General features: G+C 41.4%; 2 protein-coding genes across 5 annotated transcripts in view; one reads left to right on the plus strand and one right to left on the minus strand.

Annotated features, from left to right (window-relative positions):
* IDNK (IDNK gluconokinase) lies at positions 1-6,796 on the minus strand. Of its 3 annotated transcripts, none has more exons than XM_058043700.1 (5): positions 6,778-6,796; positions 6,021-6,051; positions 5,560-5,646; positions 2,981-3,024; positions 1-1,028 (listed from the first exon to the last, which is right to left on the minus strand). In XM_058043700.1, exons 3-5 carry the CDS (start codon positions 5,587-5,589, stop codon positions 668-670), a joined length of 435 nt encoding a protein of 144 aa, XP_057899683.1. In that variant the 5' UTR covers positions 5,590-5,646; positions 6,021-6,051; positions 6,778-6,796; the 3' UTR covers positions 1-667. The 3 variants fall into 3 exon arrangements, with proteins under 3 accessions (XP_057899683.1, XP_057899684.1, XP_057899682.1); XM_058043701.1 differs by lacking the exon at positions 6,778-6,796 and adding an exon at positions 6,468-6,486; XM_058043699.1 differs by lacking the exon at positions 6,778-6,796 and adding an exon at positions 6,176-6,242.
* Positions 6,797-18,207: 11,411 nt separating this feature from the next.
* The window catches only part of FRMD3 (FERM domain containing 3), a 130,287-nt gene continuing 122,141 nt past the window's right edge, over positions 18,208-26,353 (plus strand). Inside the window, exon 1 of one of the 2 annotated variants that reach the window (XM_058043702.1) lies at positions 18,208-18,306. In XM_058043702.1, coding sequence (XP_057899685.1) covers positions 18,208-18,306 — 99 coding nt within the window. The remainder of the gene's footprint in view (positions 18,307-26,353) is intronic. The other variant, XM_058043704.1, reaches the window with a different exon arrangement.

Below are 26,353 nucleotides of genomic sequence, written 5' to 3' on the forward strand. Positions count from 1 at the left end.
TATGATGCCACTTCTACTTTATTTCTAAAGCTTTCCATTCAATTAAATTTTGTATACTGCATCGCCCCCACTACCTTTTTTTTCCTCACATTTTTCAGTTTGGTGGCCAGTACATACAGTAAGAGATCAGAAAAATTCTCATGAAGTCATCAGTGCTCTGCTGAGGTCAACAAGAATACAAACACAGAATGTACAACTTGATGAAAATCCAGCAGTGAGACAGGGGTAGTGTCATGTATGGAACTTCATCATGCATGTTCCTGCTTCTTCTAGGAAAATGACGTTATTTTTAACACAGCTAAACTATTTAATCTTGTAATAGCAGATGTGCCCATCTCAGTGTCTGACAGACTAAATATTAAGAAAATAAATTATTCTGTGTGACCCCTGCCAGAATTTTCAAAAGCAACCTCTTACTAAAAGGAGAATTTTAACTTAATGGAGTGAAGGGCTTAAAAAGTTAACAATTCTTGCATCTTATATATGCAAAAGATGTAAAGACATTTTAAATGTCTTTTACAGAGCCATGATAAAAAAAAAAAAAAAAAAGTAGTAAACCTGCTCTTAAAAATAATTTGGTTTGATTTAATAATCAATTTGATAATTAAAATTCTGTCTCTTTGCCCTGCTATCCTTCAGGGAATTTCTATATGTGTCATTCAGAAAATTACTCTGGCAAAGCCTCACCCTGAAGAATGGCGGTCTCAATCTGTAGGAGTATTTCTGGAAGAGGTTTTTCTAGACTGACAGTAATGAAATTTTCTGGTGCACTGGGTGGCTCTAGAGTATCAAACTGAGACTGGAGAAGTTCAAGTGGCATAAAATGACCTCTCCGCTTCTCCAAGCAGGCAGCAATTATGTCCTTAGGTCCATCCAAATGAACAAAGAGGATCTTCAGTGCTGGGTTTTCTCCTGGTTGCTCTGGCTTGTTGCTTTCAATTGCAGATGCTCCACCAATTAACACACGCCTGTACATCTTTTTCAGTGCAGAACAGGCCAGAATTGTATCTTGTCTAGATGTGTCTTCTCTATCAAAAATAAAAAAAGAACAACCCCAAAAACCTTTACATATCTACATGTGGTATAACAAAAATGACTTGTTAATTCTACTAAACAAGGTGGACATGCCCTAGCTCCTCAAGAAGGCCAGCCATGGGAGTAGTGGCATTGTGACAGTGGTATTTGAGTAATCTTGACAGGATTTTGAAACCAAATTTCCAGTCCAGGTAAAGATGCGATTTGAAAGTGAGGCCAAGCTAGCCGACCTTCTGATAAAATCTCAGTCTTAGGGACTCTCTGTATAGCCTTTTCTAAGCAACCAGTCTTTTCCTACATTAAATTCAATTCTAGCACAAGGAAGTGTCAAGCTCATGTCCTTAATTGCTGAGAACAGGAAATAAATATCCATAGAAACACCTATCCCTTATCCATAAAATTACTATACTATTCTCTCTAAGGGTAAGTGGCTGATAAGCAACACAGACCACTTAAATACACAATATTTTCAACACCTGCTGTCACTGTCTCAGATTTAACTGTAATTTATGTTTCCTGTAACTCATTGACAGCATTGCATCTATATTAACTTCACGCTAAACAAGGGATTGCAGGTCAGTGAGTGCACAGTGTTCACTGTATTTATTTTCTGCTGTCAAGGTTTCTTCAAATAAAGCATTTCATTCTGGGTGTGCCTGCTCCACTAAAAAGCAAATCCAGAATTAGTTGTCTCTGTGAAGAGTGAATAAAATTCCTGCCTAAGAAAATATATTTCGTAATAAAATTAAAATCAGGTATACACCTATTTAAAAATCATTCTATGGTCATTAGATTTTGGTTCAAAGGGAAGTAAGAACTTCTAATACCTACCATTATCACCTAGGTAAGTCAGTGACAGCCTCAGCTACTAATAAGTACTAATAATTAAATATTGGCATTAGGCTCATTTAAAATATAGTTGATTTTATAGTTTCCAGAGCTGGGCAGTGGCATTGAGCTATCACATAACATGAAGCAATGGATCCAGCAAATCAATCCAGACAAATTTCTCAGTGAGAAATTAGGTATCTCAGAACCAGTGAGGTATGATCACCTAATGTGCACAAGCAAGTGTAAAGCCTGGCTAAACAGGCTTTACACAACCTCCCAACCTTTTCCTTGTTTGGGACACACTTCAGTCCCTTCATCATGGCTGGATGCTCTCCAGTATGTCCATGCCTCTCTCATAATGAGGAACCCAGAACTGACACAGCAGTTCAGGTGTGGCCTCAACCAGTGCAAAAGGAGAGGGAATGGATCACCTCCTTTGACCTGCTGGCAACACTTGGTCTAATATAGCCCAGAATTCAGGATTTGGCTGGCCTGCCTTGCCAGAAGAGCACATTGCTGGCATATGTCCAGCTGGGGCGGTCCACCACAGCTCCCTCAGGCCCTTTTCTCCTGCTTTCCAGCTGAGTGTCCCTCACTGTCCATACCAGTACTTGCATTTTTAAAAGGTTCCTACTAATCAATTTCTACAACCTTTCAAGGTCCCTCTGCATCAGTTTTCCTCCCATTTTGGTGTCATCTGCAAATTAGCAGAGCAACACTCCGGCAAACAAACAGTGTCAAAAAAACCTGACACTGTATCTTATTCAAAATAACAGTATTTTATCCTACTGTTGTTATTGGTGTATTTTGAGGTTATGTTCTTTGTAAGTAGCTAATGTCAGGCTTATTAATAAACTGGATCCTTGCAATTATTTTTACACAGATAGTAGAAAACAACCATCATTTGCAACAATTTCCCATTTTAATTCTCAGAGATTAGCTTACCATCAGCAATTACTATGACAGTTTAGATTAGTAAAAATAGAATGACTTCACTATCTGCAGAATTTCTTTACACTACCACTTACATTTCTGCTTTGCAATGCAGTGGGGAAAAACACTTCTGATACTTCTGTCTTTAGCTAAAACATTTAAACAGTAGATATTCCCTTACCTCCTTAGTATATCATGCAGTGCACAAAGCCAAGGAATCCTGTCCTAGAAAGCAAGCAAGTTAGTTAAAAATTCTTCAGAAATTACTTTGAAACAATTGCTTCTAGCATCTCAGATATTTGACACGAGGTAAATATTAGCATTAAACTGTATAGCAAGTTCAGTTTTGAATCTCTTTGTTCCTATATAGATTTGCTCCCACTGCCTAAAGGCTAATAAGAAGTGCTAGGCTTATTATGAATAGGACACTTCTATATGGTGCAATAGTAATTTTTATTTTACAAGTATATATTGGAAGTAATACGTATGCAAATGCAGCATGCACCCTGTAAATATCTGAACGACAATCAACTTACTTGCTTCTATTACACTATTCAAATGTACAGCTAGAGTTGTTATTTCTTTTCCCTGATATAGTGTCACACACACACCCCATCCTCATTTTGGATCCAAGTTGAAGCTTTCAGAAACAGATCTAAATTTAGTTATCTGCAATAATTATATTTATGTCAGTAGCACTCACAAATAAATGTGACCAAAATCACAATTTCTCAAAACTTTTGCCCATTACTTAAGCAAACATGAGTGATCAGTCAGATGCTTACTTAATCTGAAATTTTAAGCTGCTGCAAACTTCAGTCATGCCTAATGAGCACAAAACAACTGCTCCCATTTAATGTTTCAATGCTGTTAGTGCTGGGTAAGCACAACAAATGGTAACATGGACAAATAAATGCAACAAACTTTTTGTTGCTATCATTACACAGTAACTTCCCCTAGGCATTCAAGAATGCCCTCACAATTTTGCACCTCTCATTTTTCAGAAGAGATGCTTTCTTGCTGAGCACCACACACTAGTGCTTTAGTCAGTCAAGTGTATAATGCTGCTACAGATGATATCATCAGTTTTATCAGTATTTGAATGAAGGGTATCAACAGCATGGATCCAGACTCTGCTCTGGCTTCAACCACCAGTGAAAGATCTAAGTTTTTAACCAGAATCTAGAAATTTTTTTTCAGTTTAAATTGGCTAAGGACATCTCCCAGAAGATTTGAGGGACTAAAAAAAAAAAAAAAGTGGAAGCCTTGCAAAAAAAAAAAAAGGTAGGAGGTGTGCAAAATTTTTCTATTACAGATAGATTCTTGAAGTATTTTTCAAAATATCCTATTACTGCATCTTGCCCCATTTCTAAGCTCCGTATGCTTTTAGATTGATTTCATATGTTCACCAGGATTGTTTCGTTTATATTCTTTGTTTAAAAGTCTTTATCTACAGTCATAAGTGTGTATTTCTCTAGAAGTAGTGGACATTAACTTTTTTAATTCTTCCTGATTCTGTACAGGAAAAGTGGCTTTAACTGTAAAACCACTGTCCTAATTGATGGCAAATGGAAAAATCCTTTTTCAAGCCGTACCATTATACTTCAAGCATTGCCAGCCCATCAAGGGATGGGATTGTTCTGCTCTGCTTTGCACTGGGGCAGCCTCACCTTGAGTCCTGTGTGCAGTTTTGGGCACCACAATATAAGAAGAATATAAATATATTAGAGAGCATCCAAAGGAGGGCCTTGAGGATGCTGAGGGGCCTTGAGGGGAAGGTATATGAGAAATGGCTGAGGTCACTTGATCTGTTTTGCCTGAAGAGGAGACTGAGGACAGACCTCACTGCAGTTATAACTTCCTTGTGAGAGGAAGAGGAGGGGTAGGCACTGATCTCTCCTCTGTGGTGACCAGTGACAGGACCTGAGGGAATGGCCTGAAGCTGTGTCAGGGGAGGTTTACATTAGATATTAGAATAAGGCCCCACCCCCGACGGTGGTTGGGCACTGGAACACACTCCCCAGGGAAGTGGTCAGCCTGACAGAGTTCCAAAGCATTTGGTCAGTGCTATCAGGCACATGCTGCAATTCAGAATTGTGGAATCATTAGGCTTGGAAAAGACCTTTAGAATCATCAAGTCCAACCTTTGACTGAATACCACCATGCTAATTAAATCATAGCTCATAACCAAGTGTCTACTCGTTTTTTTTTAAACACTTCTAGGTATGGTGACTCCACCATTTTTCTGAGCAGCCAATTCCAATGCTTAGCCACTCTTGCAGTGATGACGTTTTTCCTAATACTCAACTTGAACCTCCCCTAGCACAACCTCCAATTTAACCACGAGTGGTGATAAATTATCCAAAGTGATTTGAGAGAAGGGTAACAAATTTTCGGAGTTGTTTTAAGCAGGGCCACACAATGGATTCTATGGTTCTTGTGGGTCTCTTCCAACTCAGAATATTATATGATTCAAATCCAAAACTGCAACTCTGTGTGTGGACTGTAGAGGGGGAAATTTCTCACAAATCCTGAAGCAGCAGCATACATACCGCTTGCGAACTGACAAGCATTTCATAAACTACTTTTTAATGCAGAATCTTTTTTGATAAAAGAAGCCTCCCTTACCTTAGCAAATGCTGACCTGTGTTTACAGTTAGACTAATCTACGTAATATACCACAATCTACTTCAACAAGATGTGCATGAAGTTACAGAGATAAATGTGTGGACAAGTTTTTTCAGAGCTTATTCAAGGTACCTCATCGTTTAGTGGTATCCCTTTTTCCATTTTCTTCTTATTCTCTAGAGGATGATAATCGTCTGCATCGTAGAATTTCCATCCCAACTAAGAAAAAAAATAAATTAATTATAGATCGTTCAGCTAGGTCAGGTGAGGCAACAAGGACTTCAGAATTTACAAAGACGACACCGATGAAATTACAGGCTTCTTGCACCACAGTATGAGTCACCGTTTATAGTATGATGGTTAGCAAAAAAAAAAAAAAAAAAAACAAAAACCCAACAAAAAACCACCAAGGCAGCTTGGTAGCAGCAACAGCTGTTGCATCACGGCACTGAGCCGAAGTCCGTGCAGGCACCACTGCCCGAGCCGAACCCGGCTGGGGAGGCCAGCAGCCCGGGGAAGGCCGGCGGCCCAACGCGGGGAGGTGCCTGCCCGCCCCAGCACGCCTCCCAGGTGGCGGCTCCACACGCCCCTACCTTCTCAGCCAGCCGCGACCCAACCGTGGTCCTGCGGGGAAGCACAAAGGGCCGATTAACACCCGGACCGGAGCCGCACCGCGGGGCCCCGGCAGCGCCGAGCCCCCGGCTGCGCCGCAGCGCCGCCTCTGCTCCGCCCCCCGCCCGGTACCTACTTCCCTGAGCCGCTGACGCCCATCACCACCACCAGCACCATGGCGGCCGCCGCGCTCTGCCGCTGCCCCTCTGCTCTGCTGCGCCACCGCCCCGGCCCGCCCTCGCTTCTGCCGCGGGAAGCGGGTGCGGCCCGCCCGGGGCGGCCCCAGCGCGGCCCCAGCGCCCCGCCTGCCCCGCCTGCCCCCGCGCCGCTGTCCGGGACCGTCCGCTCCCCTTCTCCGGGAGCCAGGGACATCCATGTCGTGTCCCCCGCTCTCTTTTCCCCCAGTGGCTCCTTGTGCTGGAAGTTACCTGATCGTCTCCCGAGCCCTCTTTGTCTGAGGCCTTTCAGTCTGGTCGGGCGTTTCTCTTTCAGCTGTTCCTAGCACGGTACTCACTGTTTGCAGCCTCAGCAACACAGACGAGTTTAATAGAAAAACAATAATTTCTGCAGTGCATTTATTATTAAGTGCGCATTTGTGCCCATTGAATTCTGTATTACCCTTTGATGATAAAGGTCTGCCTTTGGAATTTATTTAAGGTATCAGCTATGCAGTGACTAATGCCATTTTAGTATTTGTTAAAGCCTTGATCCAGTCATATTTTTAAATTACTGAATTACCTGGTGGGTAAGTCTGGGCAGGACCACTGGTAGGGTCATCTATTTCAACACTCTGGCTCAGACAGGACCCCGTAGAGCACATTAGGATTCTGTCTAGGCAGCTTTTGATTATCTCCAGTGAGGGAGACTCCACAACCTCTCTGGGCAACCTGTTCCAGTGCTTGGTCACCTGCACAGTAACAAAGTGCTTCCTGATGTTTGAGTGGAACTTCCTGTGTTTCAGTCTGTGCCCAGTGCCTCTTGTCCTATTGCTCAGCACCACCCAGCAGAGTCTGGATCCAACCTGTTGGTACACTCCCTTCAGATACTGATAAACATTGATGAGATCCCCTCTCAGCTGTCTTTTTTCGAGGCTGAACAGGACCAGGTACCTCAGCGTTTCCACGTAAGAACGATCTAGTCCCTCAATCATCTTTGTAGCCCTTTGCTGGATCTGCTTCAGGAGCTCCATGACTCTCTTGTTCTGTAAAGCCTAGAACGAGACATGGCACTCCAGATGTGGCCTCACCAGAGAAGAAGGGCAAGACTGTGGAAAATTGTGAAAATTCTCTTATTCTTGCTATTACTGTGTATATAAATATGACCTAGCAACACTTCCAAAGCTCTGCAAGGATCAAATGCAGTGATGCTGCCGACCAGCGTTGAAGTTTACCTGTGCAGTGGAGAAGCATCTGCTGCCCCTGTAAGAGCTACTCCACCCAGTGACGGTGGCTTCAGGAGAGCACGTGTGCCCCCTTCATATTTTTTACATCAATCAAACTTCGGAATAAATTCTCAGAACATACATTAAGTCTCCCAGTCTGCATGAAATTTTAGTCCTTTGCATGGCACTCCAAATAACATTATGAATGATACATGTATCTCTTTTTTTTAATTGTTGCCTGTCTCTGACCATTTAATAGAGATCTGGAATTTCATATACCTATTTCACTTACCTACTAAGAAATTCTTAATGAAGACCAGAACCTTCAACATTATTAAGCTATTACTGAATCAGACCAGTTCTCAGATTACTAACAGACTACAGCGATTTCTTTAAGGCGCCATGAGACTGGATACATATTTTGCTGTAATAGGTTATGATTGTGCTATAGTAATTGAATTTGCTTACATCTTTTCCATTTGTTGGTTTATCAATTATGAGACAGGAAAAATGCTTAATTGGGATGAGAGTTCCTGGGAGATCCAAATGAACAAGCTCAAAAATACCAGTGGTCACTTTGACCCTGGAAGCATCACAATTACTGCTTGCATTCCCAAAATTAGAACTTTTAATTGCTCTGTCACAATAATTCCTCAGATTTTGCCAACATGAAGAGCAACTGACTAGCCTGCCTACAGTGCACGCTCAATGTCTTTTGTTGTAACCAGCTTTAACAAGCTTCACTCTTTGATACCTTTTCATCCTTAATATCCTTGCATTTTGCCAAAAGAGCCATGTTAGACTGGTGTGATGTTATCTAATAGCTATTTTACATCCTTTTTGTGCAGGAAGTTGTGCCAGGGGTTCTCTTTTACTAAATCCCAGGAAAACATAACATGAACATGCACTGGCAGAGTTTGCACACACTGTACAGACAGCAGTGTGCTCTGCAGATGCTGCTGCAGGAAGGAGAACAAGATCTCGAGAAAGCTGATTGAATTGCGCAAACACTAGAGCCTATAGGCAATGTGAAGCGGGCAATTACATTCAGACTTTCTGCTTGTGTGGCTGATCTGATTTGTGCAGATATAATTCATGTTTCTAGTAAACTGGAGAGATGACTGGATAAGACTCAGCCAAATGGTTGACTTAACAGCATCAGTTGAGCATTTAAGATATGCTTAAGATGTAGATCCAATAAAATATGTGGATTGTTTTCATGTGAGGGAGGATTTTCCTTTCACTCTGTTGTAGTCATAGAACTATTAAATATTTTTACACTTACTATTTCTTTAATAACATGGAAGAGTTTCATATCAGTCTTCATCATTTAGTGATGTATATACATCCTAGGAAATTTGTCCCGATGCTTATTCTTTAAAGATCTTTTCCTGGAGGTGGCATGGGTGCCTTCTCCTTATAATTTAAATTTATTTTTATTTCTAATGTTGTGAGAATGTAGAACTTGATTCCAAATCTCTGATGTAGCTGTATTAAAAATCTTGCATGGTGTCATGAGTTCTAGAGTACATTCACTTAGCTGAAATATGGAATGTAGAGGTCGTCTGATGTTTTATGTATTTTATTTAGTAATTGGTGAAATTACAATATAATGGTGAAGGATAAATATTCTAGAATTAAAAGCCAAAAAATGTCAAGAATACCTTCCAGAAAACCCATCAAGTACTTCTCAGCCCCAAAAGAATTTTCCAGATACTGTACTTTTAAATACTTTTTTAAATGGCAAGTGGTATATTTTATGGCTATTGGGAGTATTTTCAGTGTCTTTCTGAGCCTTTTTGGTTTGACTAATTGACTAATATTGAATTTATGGAATTCAGTAAAACTTCATCTTCTCCTTAAATTAGCTGCTTAATTTTAGAGAAGGGTAACATGAAATATGAATGAGAGAATTAATTTTTCTGGAGTTATTTCTGTTTGACTTCACTATATCTATCTCCTTCCTGTGGATACTCAGAAATGTCTGTTTTATTCAGAATATTGCCAAATTCAAGGTAGAAAAAACCATTCCCATGATAATTCCTAATGGAAACTTATCGCAGTATAAAAGGTGAGCTACTGTAAAAGTGCACAGGCCTCTTAAAGCTTTCCAGGGGCATCCATTGTCATGGACATCTGCTTCTTATAAGAGTGAGGGCTCAGATACATTAGTAATCTGAGCTTCCTGAATCTTAAGGGGAGTAACACTGTTCTTCAAGCAGCTAAGGCCCAAATTTATGGAGTCATTTAGGGGTTCAAATCAAATCCTGAATATGCATTGATAGCAAATCCAAGGCAGAGGGTGTTAATACAATATGTTCACTCTGAGGAGAGTAGCTGAAAGAAACTATACTGTGGTGTTCTGTTGGTCACAGTTAGTCCTCATTGTGAAGTAAGTAATCATCAAATTACAGGTCTGTTGATTGGAACATTACCAACAATTTTCAGAATTTGTCCTATACTATGCAGAGTCAGTCAATATATTGTCTGAAGTTCTTTCTCAGGAGAATTTAGCGCATAATGGCTTTCTGCACCCACCAGAATTTGCCAGTACTGAGAAAAAAAATCATCAATTTGGTAAATGAGCCAAAGTTTCAGACATTTGGGGTGAGTAAATCAAACTAAAGCTGTTAAATGTTTTTAAAATCACATTAAGTATTTTTATATATTAACTCATCCCTTTTTTTAATACTGAAACTCGGAGCTGATTTTCACAAAATAAAAAAAGAAAATTGTAAATAACTCTTCTTATTTTTCCAGTTTGCAGTACAAACACAAACAAACAAATAAATAGGTAAGAGGGAATGGAAGCAGCTTTTCTTTGTTGCTTGTGACACAAGTTTGTTCTCAGTTTGCTTCCAAATCTGTAGGAATGACAAAATCTTCTGAGCCTAGTTATAGGCAAAAGAGGAATGCAGTTCTTCATACCATACTACAATCTGATCATGTCATAGCTCACTAATTTCTGTACAGAGAAGCCTATGAACACATTTATCTAAAGTTTAAATACATATAGCTCTAATCAGAGAAGCTATTGTTAAATGATTTAAATTTTCCTAACAACAGCAAAGGAAATACTATGATTTGCTCGTAACAGCTAGCTGATTGACTTTGAATAAAATTGATGTAGATAAGAAACGGAAAATTACTTGGGCTTTTTACATGGCTGTTCCTTAGATTTTGAAAACTTTTTCATTTTATGGACTTGATTTGATTGGTGTAATCATATTTAATTCTTTCAATAACAACTCAGGTTTGCATGTATATTCTACCAATTTTGTATAATAAATCCCAGTGTTTTACCACATAAAAATTTCTTCATGTGATGTGACCAAAATCAAAGGATTAGCATAAATACTCCAGAGAAGTGCTCAAAAAAGCAAAATTGTTTGAAACATTTAGTTTATAAAATAACATTTTATTTATCTGCCATGTGGAGAGTATAAAACATGTGAACATTACAATAGTTTCAGTCCAGAGTAGCAGCTAGAGCTGCAGTAGTGTGACCCAAAAGTGACGGGGAGAGGCAGGGTGTTATGTGTGACACTCAGAGCACAGCCCAGGAAAATACATGGATTTTTCTGCCCGGGTGTGGAAGGCTGATAGCAGAGGTAGTGCACAGCTACTGCTTGCAAGCCACAGTCACATACAGTCAGGAATAATTTCAGTGTTACTGTAGGAAAAAAACTGGAAATAAAGAAGACCACAGAGTTACAGAAAGACTGTTTTCTTTAGTCTCCTCAAAAAAAAATCAGGCAGAGCTGAAAAGAACATCTGGGAGAGTTTTACTGTTTCTATTCCAGTCCATGTGAGAATAACAGTTGCTTCTACAGGAGTATTTTGTTGCTTTAAAGGATTCTGGCCTCCACTGGAAGTACAGGTTTTGCAACATATTAATTATTTTATCTTCTCATCTTGTACTTGTCTCGTAAGACCCAGGATGGAAAAGTTATGCAGTCTATATTTCAACATCACTTACAATACCAACAGTGTGCACTGATGTAGAACCATTAATTTTGGAAGCACTCAAAGCATTAGTAAGATGGAGCCACCCGCTGGCTTTATAAAGTGTCAGGGAGAATATGTACCTTAAAATGCTGCTTCTGCAAGCAGGTAATAAGGTTACTATTTCTGAGCTTTTTCTATGGGGGGCTTTTGAAGTATGCTGTCTTAGTGTCTCTGATGAATTTTTTCCATGTGATTAGTCCACACCTCTTCCCTGGGTAGCCAAGCCTCCATTCTGTGATCACTTACAAGCACGCTTAAGCTCTTACGCCACAGAGTCCTTCATGCGCAAGGAGGTCCAACAACAGAGTTTGTTGCAACTTCAAATCCTGTCCATATTAGCTTTTACATAATTGAAAGAGCCAGAGCAATAAAAAGCAGCAGTCTGTACACTGATTTGGAAAGCAATTAATGACAGAAGCCAGAAGCTATAGAGGGAGATGTATCAGAAACTGAATATTGTTGCATGTTATTATTTAAAAATCGTGGTGCTAATTACTTTAATAACAGATTCTGGATACAGATTAGTTGCTGACAAGATGAACAAACTTGAAATACATGTTTTATATCATACATGTTTTTCCTGTAATACTTACTTTGTTCACAAAATGCACTGGGAGCCTGACATAATTTTGCAAAGCAGAAGTTTTATTTTGCTGGACTTTACCTTGATTTATGCAAATTAGACATGGTGTAAAATATGAATCCTCATATGGACCTCAATTTTGAGGACTATTCCTGGTTGGAAAAGTGCTATAAACACATTTGAAGTTAGACAACTGCCACTGCAGATAAATGATGTAAAATTCAAATCATATGATGGGAGTATTAAAAGGCAGAATAACCCCAAAAGAAGAAAAGGAACTATAAAACCAGCTGAAACTGGTCTACACATTGGATCTCTTTCAAAGAGTGCATGTGCAGCAGCCATGGAAACAGGATGTTGCTGCAAGAGAATTCTGTCCATGAGCATCCAAATTCCACCCAGTAGCAAAAAGAGTATAAAAGGATACACAGAAAGGTGTGTGGTGGGGACTGTTTCTCTGTGTGCTCCTTAAGCAGGGCTTCTGGGCTGCTGAGAGCTCTTCAAAGCCTGACTCTGAATATTTTGCTGGACTGGTCACCCAGTAACTGATGCTAATGTAGTTTTTTATATATTTTATGATGACGTCTATTGTTACAGGAAGGATCAAATTTAATCCTACCTGCAATAATAATTTTGAAAAAATGTGGTTGTTTGCTGTAACATTAGATTGCATTTGAATTGGAGTCTTACTAAACAATTTAATTAGACAAATTCTATAAAAGGAAGAAAAGCTACAGATAGGCAATATCTATTTTCTCCAATTATCAACACTGTCTGCAAATATATCTCTACCTACTTAAAAAACCAAACTTCTTCATTGATCAGATTGCTGTATTTTCTGTGCATAGATACGGTCAGGAGAACAGAGCTGTGCTTTGTGGCTTGATCAAGAGTTAGAAAGTGCCTTTTTTTCAGGTTCCCAAATCATTGGTATGGTAATTATTTTAAAAATTCATCATAGACTAAGGAGATATATGGATGTGGCAGCCACTCTGCATTCAGCATGAGACAATCAGGTTCTTCTAGGTACTGAATTAACTCTAGACCTCTGAAACCCCTGGTTGTGTCACGTGCAAAACCTGTAAATCTTTCGGCAGTGGTAGCTGCAGGGTTTCTCTGGGGCTGTTATCAAGCCTGTAAGAGTACTGCATGGATTGTGTGAAAGCAGCTAGAGAGAACCGGTAGTGAATGAAGTTTTTGGGAACAAACTTGGTCCTGAGAGCACTTCTTGGAGATGCAGCATGGGAAGCAGAGAGTACACTGCCTGCTGTAGTTTTCCAGAAAAGGATATTAGACTCATTGGATTAGAATTAGATTAGAATAACTGGATATATATTCCCTGAAAAGAGAAGAGCATATCAAAGAAGCATTTTGATCCTACTGATAAGAAAACTTGGCAAGTCCCAGGACTCAGTGAATCACAAGAATCATCTCACTGACTTTTACTTCAAACCAAAAGGCTAAAAGCTGACATTTGCCTTTTTGGTAGTTGTACTATGTAGATTAAAATCAATGCAAAGTTTGCTCCCATCAGCAAATTTCAAGTGTGGTATTGTGCAATCCAGTTTAACTCAGATGAATGCTGATTGGAGTTCGAGCTTCCAGATGACATCTGCAGGAAATATGCTGAAAAGTTTGTACAGTAAATTCAACCCATCGTTCTCTACTGGAAGTGAGTTCTGTAATGTTCTTGGCATACTTTGTTCTGAATCTTTATAGAGATTGCTAAACTTAAGCAGTTTTCAGGAAGAAAATACCTACTTCTGACTCACCACTTCTCCCCGTGAAAGCCATGGTTGGGGTGCACAAGTGCCCCCAAGCAATGTGGAGGCCGACAGGACCGTCCATGCCATGCAGGTTGCAATACAGTCCTGCAGATTTCAATAACACTTCAGGTCTTTTCTACTGGGGCAGTTATGAGCAAATATATTACTGATAGCCCTGGACTTCTCAGTGGACTTTAGGATTGACAGCTCCCTTTAGAGTACAAGCATGAAAATCCTGAGTCTTTTTATACTGCTGTCAAATAATGTAGCATTTTATGTATCTTGTTGCTTTCTAATTCATGCAATAAATATGTGATTTTTTAAACTGATTTTGTAATGCAAAAGAAAGTAGAAACCCTATGTGAATTCAAGGTTCACCTTCCGACTCAACTGTCCCCCCAGTGAACAGTAGAACTTTTGCTATTTAAATATATTTTTCTTTGCAATTTATGTGTATTTTAATACTCTTAGGATTTTTTCAATATATGCATTCATATTTTATACACAGTTTCCAAGTTACTGGTATAATATTTACATGTAACAAACCTTTTCTTTCAAGATGCAAACCCCCTGTTTTTTTATTTTTATTTTTTCAATTGTTTTTTTGATCTGAAGTGATTTTTTTAGACAACTACTTAAGACTGAAACAAAAGAGATCCCATATGTGTGTAATCTCTTACTTGTTTTCATATTTTGCATGCTTCCTGGTATGCCCAACCCTTCAATTACCTCACTGCTAATTTCAGCTTAGTAACTGGATTTATTTTACAATCATACAGTGTGTGCCTTTGTGCCTTTGACACACAAATGCACACTTTCCTGACAACAGGAATCTACTCCCTGAACTATTGATTCATTGCTAACTCAACCCTCACCTCCTGTTCTTTAGGACATGTGCTGGAGAAGCCTAATGCCCAGACCATCTCTCTTCATCTGAAATATTTAAATGTTGGAGTTCCTAATACTATTCTAGAAGGGACCTGGTAAAATCTGAACTGTCACAGACTTCACAAAAGGTGTCTGTTTACTTATGGCACCATGATCTCTGAGCAAAGGCTAATGGCTGTGCCCTGTGAGGGACCCATGGCCGAGGCAATGGGGAGGTGTGGGCCTTGGGGAAGGACCCCTCTGGGGACAGTGATTTGTCTGCTTGGCCTACCCATGCTGGAACTCAAGGTCTGACCCATGGCAGGCAGTGTTTATAGCCATAGCTGTTGTATTTATGGATTAGTCTTCAAGCATTTTGAAAAAAAAACTCAAATCCAAATCAAATGTCTATATGTTTGGTTAGATTATAAACATTAACTGAAAGAGCTTAAGTTGCTGTTACTATCAGCCACTGAAGGGAAAATCCTTGACAACTATATTCTGTAATTAACTCCGTGCAGAATCATCCAGATATCAAAGTACCACTCAAGCTCATTAGTGCTCCCTGCTGTCCCACATAGTATCTGGCAGCAATTCCTAGGTAAGTAGGCTACTGTCTTTTAGGCCATCCACGTGCACTGATCCCAAAGCAAAGTCATTCAGACCAGTTAGGCGAAGAAAGAATGGGAATGTGGCTATTGAATGGAGTAGTTCTGAGTCTGATGGATCTAAAATGCATTTCAAGCATGTGTCTGCACACCACCATCCAGTTCTTGAAGGTGGCTTTACCAGGTATTGAAATCTCCTGCTAGAACTTCCAAGGTCTTTGGCAGTACAAAGCCAGGTGAGAGCTTCAATAAACACCTTAATAACATAACATGGTCTAACAGCAGTAGCTGATAACCTTCCCCTGAGTCAAAAGCGTATTCTGCAAGTTCAAGCAGCATATTTTTTATATACTCCATCAGCTCAGCATTTTCTGGTAACTGAATTAAATTTATCTATGGGTTGCTTTGTGTTTTCCTGTATTTGCCATAGTGTTTTAAATGTCAGTTCCTCAAGTACCTGCCTTTTCAGGTAGTATTTCCGAATGCTAGCTATATAAGGACGGTTTGGCCTCCAAGATCTGGCACAAAAGGGTGCACTGTAATATGTTTTGAGATAAGTTCGTGGGGTTTTTCTGCATAATTTATGATACTTAGAGAACTTTAAGAGCCTTGTATTTGTAAGAAGAAAAAAAAAACAAACCTAGAATTCTTTTTGAAGAAGGTAGGGGAGGTAGTCCTAATATGTGATGCAAAATTCATCTGATGGATTACTTTGTGAAGTTGCAACTGGGCAGAGTGTTTGGTTTTCAACCAAAAATAACTTTCATTTCTTGGTTGGGTTTTTTTGGTTGTTCTTTGATTTTTTTTTCTCCAGGGTGGAGTATTTGGTTTTGATTGTTTTATTTATCTGATGTCTTCCTGTTAGATGGCTGCCACATTCTGTGCCATAAAAACTATTGCTGTGGTAGCTGAAACATAGAAATGCGTTCCGTGTCTCACAGATTTCTCAGGCACCTCAGGTCAACATGGCATCAGATATTAAAGAAGCAAATAAAGTGAACAAAAAGACAGGAGTGACCTGGTTTTACAACAGGCAAATAAAATTCTGCTGAGCTCTGTTCTCAGGCAGCTGTGCTGCTGTTGGTACACACTAGTTCACACTTCTTATGCTCACACTTATTTGGGGCTGCAGATTTCATGTGGTAGTCATCACTGCTGCTGTAACTCTGAGAACTCCTGGAAAGCTCATCCCTCTCCATGTGGTCCTGAAGGTAAAGCAAAATCCCCCTTCAGACAATGGTAGGCTATGACCTGCTCACAAAATCTTCAACATTGGCTCAGCTCTCTCTTGTAATTCCCCTTTTGGTTGGAGAAAAGTGTGCTGCAGAGACTGAAGGAAAGCTAAAATACTTGGCTTAGAAAGAGAAGATTCCTTCTCTATGAGAAGCAGGAAAATCTGTGTCACCTGAGAGTCAATCTACATGTGGGTTTAAATCCTGCTATTGAGTTCCCATGTTGCAGGACTGTAAGACATAAAGTGTATTATATTATTAATGAGTAGGTGTCCACATCTGGTGTCTCAGCTGATAAGAACCTTCTTCCATAACTTGTGGGCTGACTGTGGCTGCTGAGGTGAATAATCTATTTTAAATACTCACTGGTTTGCTTCACTATTCACTATGCAATAGAAAGCATTTATCATTTCAGAGAAGCATATATTTATAGCTTTTCTTTTATGTTCCACATTAAAGGGCTCTGCATATTTATTAGCTGATGGTAGTGAGCATTATATATTTCACATTTGTTTGTGGTTGCCTGTATTTCCTGCTGTTAGCAGTCCAGCAAAAACCAAAGGAAGAGCTTATAGCAGTAGCAGCACTTATGCTCTTACACGGGATTTTCTAAAGAACAACACACTCACACAGAGCTATTTTCAAAATATGGACATTTAGAGGTAATCACAGACAACTGGGCAATAATAACTGAAATGTGTGATTGTCAGTGCTTCTTTTATATTTGTAAAAACTTCCAGTCATGTTACATTTGCCCTGGCTGTTTTTCATTTCATATTTCAAAGGCAAGAGCTAATTTTTTAACAAAGTATTGATCCCTGTTTCAAGGCTGGTTAAGTTTGGTGCTTGCTTTCTGCCAGCAAGGTTTTACACAAATGTTTTACACACCCTTTTGTGATGCAGAACATAACAGTGAAACCACTGGATGTTTTATTTTCTTTCCCGCTTAGACAACAAATGGGGTATGACTGCTGCTCCCTAATGGGTAATTTTTTTTTTCCCTGAGAAACAAGTTTCCAAGGCTTGCACTCTTACAGTAAGTTGTATTCTGTTTTCTTCTGTTTCATTAGGGTTCACTCATCTTTGGTGAGGTTTCTTTACATGACTCTCTATATGTATTCCACAGGATTCTCCTCCTGCCTGGGGCTGTGTTGGGATACGCCGGAGGCATGGGCGGCCAGCCAGCCTGGGGACTCCGCTCCCCGCCGGCAGCCTGGGGGCTGTCCCCCGTTTGCAGGGCATCGGGCATTCCCACGCGAGCACCAGTCGCCCAGGTGGGCTCAAAACCAGGCGAGGCACACCCGTGGCGGCGAAGACAAAGGGTCGCGCTGTCCCTTTCCCCCTGGGCGCCGCCAGCCCGACAGGAACGGAGCCGCGCAGGGCGCCCGGCCGGGACCGGTGGGGCGGAGAAGCGGGAGGAGCAGGTGAGGGCGGAGAGGTGCCCCCGCGGGCCGTGCCGTGCCGTGCCGGGGGCGGGCGCAGGAGGATGCTGAGGCCGGCCAGCGGAGCGCATCCTGACGCAGCGGCGGCCCGAGCCGCGGCGGGCGGGCGGATGGCGGGCGGCGGCGGAGCGCCGCGGGGCTGAGGGGTGGCGCTGCCGCCGCGCCTCTCCGCGCCGTGTGGCGCCGTGCAGCGCCGTGCCGTGCCGTGGTCGGCCGGGCGCCTCTGCAGGCTGGCCCCCTGCGGCTGCCTGCGGGGCGGCAGGGGCGGGCGGGCTGCCGGGATGATCCGGTTCCGGAGCTCCAGCATCAGGTCGCTGAGCGCGGAGATGAAATGCACCGTGCGGCTGCTGGATGACTCCGAGATCTCCTGCCACATCCAGGTGCCGGCGCGGAAAGGGGCGGCGGCGGCGGGGCGGCTCGGGGGGCGGCGGCTCGTGGGTCCCAGGGCCCGGGCGGCGGCTCGGCTCGGCTGGGCTGGGCTGGGCTCGGCTCGGCTTGGGCTCGGTTGGGTCGTGTTGGCTGGGCTGGACTGGGCTCGGCTGGGCTGGGCTCGGCTTGGGCTCGGTTGGGCTCGTGTTGGCTGGGCTGGGCTCGGCTGGGCTGGGCTGGGCTCGGCTCGTCTGGGCTGGACTGGGGTCGGCTGGGCTGGACTGGGCTGGGCTCTGCTCGGCGCGGCGCGGCCGCGGCGGGAGCTCCGCTCCCCGCACGCCCCGTTCTCGGCGGGGGCTCCGCGCACCTGCGGGGCGGCTCCGCCGCTGCTCCGCCGGCTCCCGGTGCTGCGCCACGGCGATGCGCTGCACTGCGCGGCGCGGAGCCCGCCCGGCCGCTGCCGGAGCCGCGGGGTCCGTCGGGCTCCGGCGCTCCCGGCACAGCGTCCCCGCGGGAGGGAGCAGCGCTCTGGGCTGCAGTGGCCCGGGCGAGCAGGGAAACCCCGGCGGCCACATCCCCGCCCCGCGGGGGTAACGGGGCGCCCGCACGGCAGCGCAGGCTGCGGAGCCGATGTGCGGGAGGACTCGCTCTCCGACGCCGGGAAAGCCCTGCCCTGGAAGCAAGGCCCGCGGCGTGCGGTGTCGGGAACCGCCGTTACCGAGATAGCGGGCAGAGTTCAAAATGAAGCTCTGCCCCCTCTTCCTCTTCATCTAAGACAAAAGATAACTTGGAGCAGGCTTTTCAGTGATAGTAGTTGCTGTGTGGTTGGGGGAAAAAAAACAAAAACAAACAAACAAACAAAAAAAAAAAAAAAACCCAACTTCGCCGAAGTGCTTCTTCCTAATTACTTAGTCCCTCTTTCTTCCTTCAAGTATTAAGGATAGATGCAAACACTGAGGAGTCTGTGGCTTTGTGGTGTAGCAGCAATGTTTGTAATGCATGAAAGCAGGGGTATTTCAGGTGTTCTGACAGGAACTGTAACTCTGGATACACTATGGAAGACTTAGAGATTCTTACAGATTTAACGGCAAGCATGAAAATCAAGTTACCCTCTGAAATTTCCACAGTGTTCACAGAATAACAGAGATGAACTTGGCATCCAGATCAGAAGATGTGAGTGGCCTTTTTGGAAGTTGTTTGTCACTCACAATTGGTATTTCTGTCTCTCTGACAGAAAGAACTACATCTTTAAATCGAGTTGATAATCTTATACTAAGACCATTATGGCTGAAAAACTCCAAGTGCCATGAAATGAAAGTTTCATTTTTGCCAGGACCAAACTATGTTTTTGTTAGTTCTAACAGAGCTATTTAACACAGAAGAGAGTGTTAGGTCCTTTTCAGTTGAAAAGGACCTAAAACAATCACCTAGTCCAATTGCCTGACTTCTCTGGGACTGACCAGAGCATAAAGCCTGTTACCGAGGGCATTGCCCAAGTGTCTCTTTTTAAGGCATCAGTTCCAGGAAGTCTGCTCTAGTGTTTGACCATCCTCTTGGTAAAGAAATGTTTGCTGATATCCAGTCTGAATCTCCCCTGATGCAGCTTTGAGCCATTCCTGTTCCATGTTGCTGGATGCCAGGAACTCAGCAGCATTCCCTCTCCAGGTCCCCTGCCCAGGGAGCTGTACAGAGCAATGAGGTCACCCCTGAGCCTCCTTCTCTCCAGCCCAGACAGACCCAGAGCCCGCAGCCCCTCCTCACAGGATGTGCCTTCCAGCCTTCCACCAGCTCTGTTGTCCTCCTCCGGACCATTCCAGGACCTCCTTCCCACCCTTCTCAGAGCGTGGGGCCCAGCCCTGCACACAGGACTCAGGGTGAGGGCAGCAGGGCTGAATCCAGCAGGATGATCCCAATCCCAGCTGGTGATGCTGTGTCTGCTGCCCCCCGGGATGGGGTTTGCCCTCCTGGCTGCCCGGGCACACACTGCTGGCTCACCCTGAGCTGCTGCCCACCAGCACCCCCAGAGCCCTTTGGCAGGCTGCTCCACACACACTCCTCTCCCAGTCCGTGGTTGCCTACTAGTTACTCTTGAACGGCGTGTGACCTGGAAGTAACAAGAAATCACTGAAAACATTTTGTATGTGTATCGTTCTAGTGCTCTCATTAGTGAAGAGTATGGTTATAAGATTTATTGAGTAAGAAGCAGCATGGCCTTCAGAGTCTTTTCTTGAAGTTAAGGGAAGCTTTGCAGAACTTATTTGGCACCTTTAAAAATTAGTCTCTTTAAACAATCATAAATTTAAGGTCAGATTCTGAGACGATGTTATGACAGTTCTTTGGGCTTGAAGTATTCAATAGATTTACATATGCTGAGAGTATTCCCTTCAATGCCTACAGAGTAGAAAAATAGTTACTTTAACACTTTAGGTGTTGTATTCGGCAAGGTGGAGCAATGAGCTCAGAACAAGTTGTATGGTATTGCATTGTTGTGGCTCATTCCGCAGGCAAGAGAAAAATCACTGTTGAAAATATTTTAACTATTAGATTTCTAAGGACAATTCTGAAGGTTGAATTATGATATAATCTCATTTAGAACTTGTTTTCCTGTGTCTGTACACTGACAAAAGGATTTAAAATGTCGGACTAGCTCAGATTGTTTCTTTATCCTTCTGTGTGCACATAGCTTTTTAGACACTAGAATGAATTAATGAATCCCAAACCACTCAACTTTTTGTCTTTAGTCTCTTTGTCAGACCTGTATTTGAACTTCATAGTGTGGACAAAACTTGCTAGGAGCTTTAGCAATACTATTTTTTTTTTTTTTAATGAAAGGAACTCCCATGTGCCAGTTAGATCTATATGTGCATATTGATGCATGTTCACTGGGACAAAATGGCCCAGATGATGTGCTGCTGGGTTAACAGTAGAGATGCCAGGGTTGTGCTGGCTGGAACATGTTGGACAGCTGTGTTTTGGTCATTAAGAGGATAAGAAATCCTAATTCTACAACACTGAGAAATGCCATCAGAGTCTCCTAAGGACACAGGATGCAGTAAGGAATGTGATGACTGAAATTCTTGCTGTTCAGGGAAAAGGGAGGGGATATATGTAGCTATTCTAGATGATGAGGTGTATAGGTATGATTTGATACAGTTTAGCACACCAAGTTTTACCAAACCCTACTTTTTCAAGTATATCTTTCCAGCAGTTGGCTTATACATGTAGATTAGTATCACAGGAACCTGGTACCACTTCTGGGCAGAGGTGTATGCTAATTTTCAGATGCACTGTAGATCTTTGGCTCTACAAAATTTACCACAAGAATTGTATGTTACTCGTCTATAACACTGGGTGTTTGTTTTAGGAAAAATAAGCGGGAGGAGATATACTTAAAAGCTGCATATGCACATGTGTGTATTTTTTTCCTTCTTCTGTAAATTCTGGTGTTTAGGTAGGAAAAGAAAATACATGTTTCTTTTATTATTAAAGTTCTTTTAAAGTAGTGTTTCATCAGGCAACCAAGCTAATAAAGTTTGCTTTTGGAAATTACATTTTTTTTAGCAAATAGTCTAGTGACAGCATATGGTGCAGTGTGGGGAAAATCAGAGAATCAGAAATGAATCATGCATTTTTAGACTCCAGCCAACTAGTTATCGAGTTGTGCAGCTGCCATGTGGGTCACCAAGTTGCTCAAGGCTAGGTTTGCATCTCAAAGGTCGAGACTCAATGTGCCATCCTCCTCATCTGACAGACTTTGTGACTGCAAAACAGATGAAGTGGTGACAGACACAAGAAAGGGCTGGGACCCGAGGAACACCTAACTAATTCTTATGGTGATGTTTATTTTCCCATGTGAAGGTTTTTGTGTTTGTTTGATTTTTGTTTGTCTCTGTAACCTGTAGTGAGACAGTCTTATAGCAGCAGTACGGTGAAGCGGCTGCGGCACAGCTGAAATGGAAAGGTTATGAAAAACAGCCTGAAGGGCCAGTGGCCACTGTCTGTTTCCATTTGCAAGAGAAAGAGGTGACCTGCTTGTGCAGCCTGCCTGATAAAGCACAGAACCAAGGTTTGAAAGAGGGCAATAGGGGAAGCAGGTCTTCAAAACTATTGGAAATGAGTCTGGAGCAGCAAGAAGACCTCCTTTCTGGAGGTATTAATGAGACACTTCTCTTCTGACTCAATGACATAATGGGTAAAAACTTCCAGTTTTGCTGACTTCAAGCAATAACTAAATGCAATAATTTAGTCTTTTAGTACCAATGGCCTAGACCAAGTCTTGGTTTAACCCGTGCCACTCACTCACTACTTAATTCAAGTTTTCTTTACTCCTTGAGATGTTCAGGTTCAGCTGTGTGCAACCGGAGATAAGTTTGGCATGACTGAAGCTTTTCCTCTCATTTGGAGCTTATTATTGAAAGATGAACTTTGTTGTCTGTGTGGTTATTTGTAAAAATACTGCATGACTGGGTTTTCTTGTGCCCCAGCACATGTGTAAAATTGTGTTGTAATGGGGCCTTTTAAATGTCACAGGTTTTGCTTTGAATGACCTTTCCTGTACAGAAATCTGTTTTGATATTCCCAAAAATATAATTTGGCTACAATACTGTTTTTTTTTAATTGTATCTAAATAGTGATTTGATTGTTGCTTCAAAGAAAAAAACTTGAATTTCTATGTGTGTCCAGATTTGAACAAGGAGAAAATGTTATTTTTAAAAAGTGGTTGAGGAATCAGGGAGAAAATATAGCAGAATAAATCTTTGATTTACTCATGTTCTGTTCTTAGACCTTTTAACATTTTTTGCAGAATTTAAAATGAAGGTGATAAAATCTGAGAAAGCTCACTTCCTTCTGCTGCTGATAGTTCAATAATGTAGAATGGTCTTGTGCTTTGCTAATCTAATTTTGGGAGCAGCTTCTGTGCAGTTTGAATACTGCTGCCTGTACTTCAGCTAATAATTTATTTGCTTGACTCTTTTTTTCTTTTTTTTTAATTTTCTTTTAAACGTGACATACACTGTTCCGTCTAGTTCTTTTTGTAGCACATTGATCACTGAAAAGTTGTCTACTTGATTAATATTATCTGCTTGGTCTGTGTCTTACAGGCAAACGCTAAATTTAATAGAAATCTCCTAACCAGATAACACTATTTAAAATTCCCATCCCTCAATAAAATGTAAACCCCAAAACAACATGCTGAAGCAGGCTGTGAAGTAAAAGAGCAGTGACCACAAGTCTCACTGTGAAGGTATGCTGAATATCAATGAGTTAAAAAAAAATAAGTGGGAAATGGAAGGCAGCATGAAAAGGGAAGGCAGAATGAAAATTGTGGAGAGGCCAGAGATGTAAAAAAGGCAGCAAATCGTAGCTGTGGAAAGGGAGAGGTTAAGGGATTATGTAGACAGAAGGCAGGAGACTTAGTGAATTTATATTTATCCTGTAAGCGATGTCAGAAGCGTAACCAGCAAGCGCCTTGAGCTGCTGGATTGATACTACAGCGGTTCAAAATAGTAAGATGAGATAAGGACGGAGATGCAGGTTAGGAAGAATTATTCTCTGTGTTCTGTTGACACATTTTAGAAACTGCTCACTAGGGCTTGTATTCCTGCCTTCATGTTTGAGCCTCTAATTGTACAGTTACCGGGGGTAGTCCTGGTGAGAGTTGTACATGAGAACACTCTCTAATGAAGCTACGCCTATGGGTTAAAGCTATTGCTGTTGTAGTTGCATGTGTTGGAATTTGTTTTTTGTTTTTATGCATTAATAATTCTTAAAGATGTGCTCTTAGCTTCTTCCAAGACTGAAAAGGAAACAGGAATAGAGTGTGGTGCTAGAAGATTACTTGGGTGTTGGCAGTTTTTCATTGAAAAATAAGAAATTAATTCTCTTGATAGGTTTTAATATGTGTTCCTGAAACTTGGTACTTGCTTAACATTAGTTTCCTTGTCTCTGATAAAGAAAAGGTGCATACCTATGTGTAATATTGCCATATTACTAACAATTCATAAACTCTGTTGTTCTCTCTCGCTATTTTTTAAGTGAAAATACTCACAGAGCTGGTTTATACAGGATTTTATCCAACATATACTAAACTGCAGATGAACAGCTTTACTGTTGGCTAAAGCTTATTAATGATATTTTTTTTTCCCCACAATCTCATGCCGTCTGATTAATGACCAAAATCTGAAAATTTCCTGTCCTAAGACCATAATCTTGCCTTTAATTTTTAACTGCCTGTTTACTTTGTGTTGTGATTGACATTGCAATTCATATTTTGATTGCTAGTAAACAAAGGAATCTGTACTTGAAGACTTACCCAGTCCATGGTTAAGATGAAGGTGTGTTTCAGTAAAAAGAAACAATTTAAGGTATATATATATATATAAGTAACTTAATATAAAGTATAGTCTTTTCACTTTTACCCTCCTTTCATTTTCTTTCAGCTTTGCATAAAGATTTTAAATTCATTATGGTCAGGCATGTTTGGACGCTATCTGAACAGTAGAAGTAGAGCTGAAGTAAGAATAAAAGGCAATTGAAAAATCTTTAAGCGCAATGCAGCCCTGCTTATATCTGTGAACTGCAAATCATAATTTTGATCCTGTGTGTAGAAAAGTGGCTCCTGTGAGATACAGAATGCTTTGCAGGAACTTCATGCACTTTTTTGTTTTGAAAGGTCTTTTTGCGCCTCACCCCAAGGTTTTCTTGTACCTTGAGACGCCCTAGTCTACATAAGCATCTTCGGTGCACTGATACAGATTGAATAGATGAGGCAGCCAAGAAGAAATAATATGGCAGAATTAAGTAGCCAAAATAATTAATTTGTAAGGGAGTAATGTATTTTCATGTTTTGGTTGTATTTTTCTAGCTTGGATTTCCTGTAGAGGTTAGAAATTATTTTACAGTGTGTATCAATGCTCCTGAACTTTGAGCTTTAAGAAAAGGAGATATTAATGCCTTTCCTATGGCAAGGTGAGAGAGAGTCTGAATGGTTTTCACTGGTCCCCTGTAACAGATATTATATTAAAAACTCAAGTTCTAAACACTTAGGTTAAAGAATGGGAAAAATGACAGCTGATTTTTCTCTTCCTCCTCAAAAACAACCAGGTGGGTTGGAAGACTGGAAAGTAATTATCTCTGCGATGAAATACTTGTTTTCTGTAGCACAGGTTCTTGTTCTTCTGAGTATTTTGGCTTATTAAATCAAACATACTGAAATGGCTCTCCATCTTCTTGTCGTCCTCTCTCTCTTTTTGCACTTCCCCTCCATTCCCTAGTGAGGGAATAATGTCAACCTGTTGGCAATGTTCATAACATCCAGATAATCCTTCTCTCCTTGTCCTGTTAAAGTCAAGCTGTCAGCATACAACTTTGGCTGTGCCTTTCCCTGCTGCATATGGAATATATCTCCTTAGAGTTCTTCCTTTAGTTTAGTTTTCATGTCTGTTCCTTTATTTTTGATTGCTTAAATACTGCTCATTTTTCTCCCTAGCCTTGTTTTCTGACAGACCCATTCTAGACCTTACAAGTCACATTTTTGTTCCTTCTTTTCACTGTGTTTTTAATTCCTTGTCTGATAGTGAAAACACAGTGTTAATAATTCAGCAATTTAATATTAAGTCTTCTTTCTGGCATGAAATAATAATAATTATTGTAATAATGATTATGATAATCATAATAACAACAATAATATCACACTTTTCAAGCAACATCTCACTTTTCTTTTTTCACTTCTCCTCTGTCAGTTTATGTTATCTTTCCCAGCTACAGGCATTCAATTCCTAAAAGTGCTTCTCTTTTCCTCTTTTCAGGGTCTAACACGTTTTTGGTGGAGGTGTGTTGACAACCACCTCTGGCCATTTCAGTGTGCTTACCATTTCAAGACCGGGTTGTTCTATGGCAGCTGTAAGCCGAGTGTGAGCAGTAATCATCATATTTGTGGCTGCTGCTTATGGGGAATACACACTGATGATCTAGTACTGTTATATTTAGAGGAAAAGTTTCCCCTCTGGAAACTTGATAGGAAATGTATCATATCAATCCGTATATGGTTAGAAAACA

Source organism: Melospiza georgiana, chromosome Z (genome assembly GCF_028018845.1).
Source record: "Melospiza georgiana isolate bMelGeo1 chromosome Z, bMelGeo1.pri, whole genome shotgun sequence".
Taxonomy (NCBI): domain Eukaryota; kingdom Metazoa; phylum Chordata; class Aves; order Passeriformes; family Passerellidae; genus Melospiza; species Melospiza georgiana.

Bases quoted from the DNA above. Each gene is read 5' to 3' on its own strand.
- IDNK (XM_058043699.1), bottom strand. From the start codon at position 6,216: ATGGTGCTGGTGGTGGTGATGGGCGTCAGCGGCTCAGGGAA. The intron at 6,052-6,175 runs GTAGGTACCGGG...GCTTCCCCGCAG, and splicing joins GGCGTCAGCGGCTCAGGGAA to GACCACGGTTGGGTCGCGGC. The intron at 5,647-6,020 runs GTAGGGGCGTGT...TTTTTTTCTTAG, and splicing joins GGTCGCGGCTGGCTGAGAAG to TTGGGATGGAAATTCTACGA.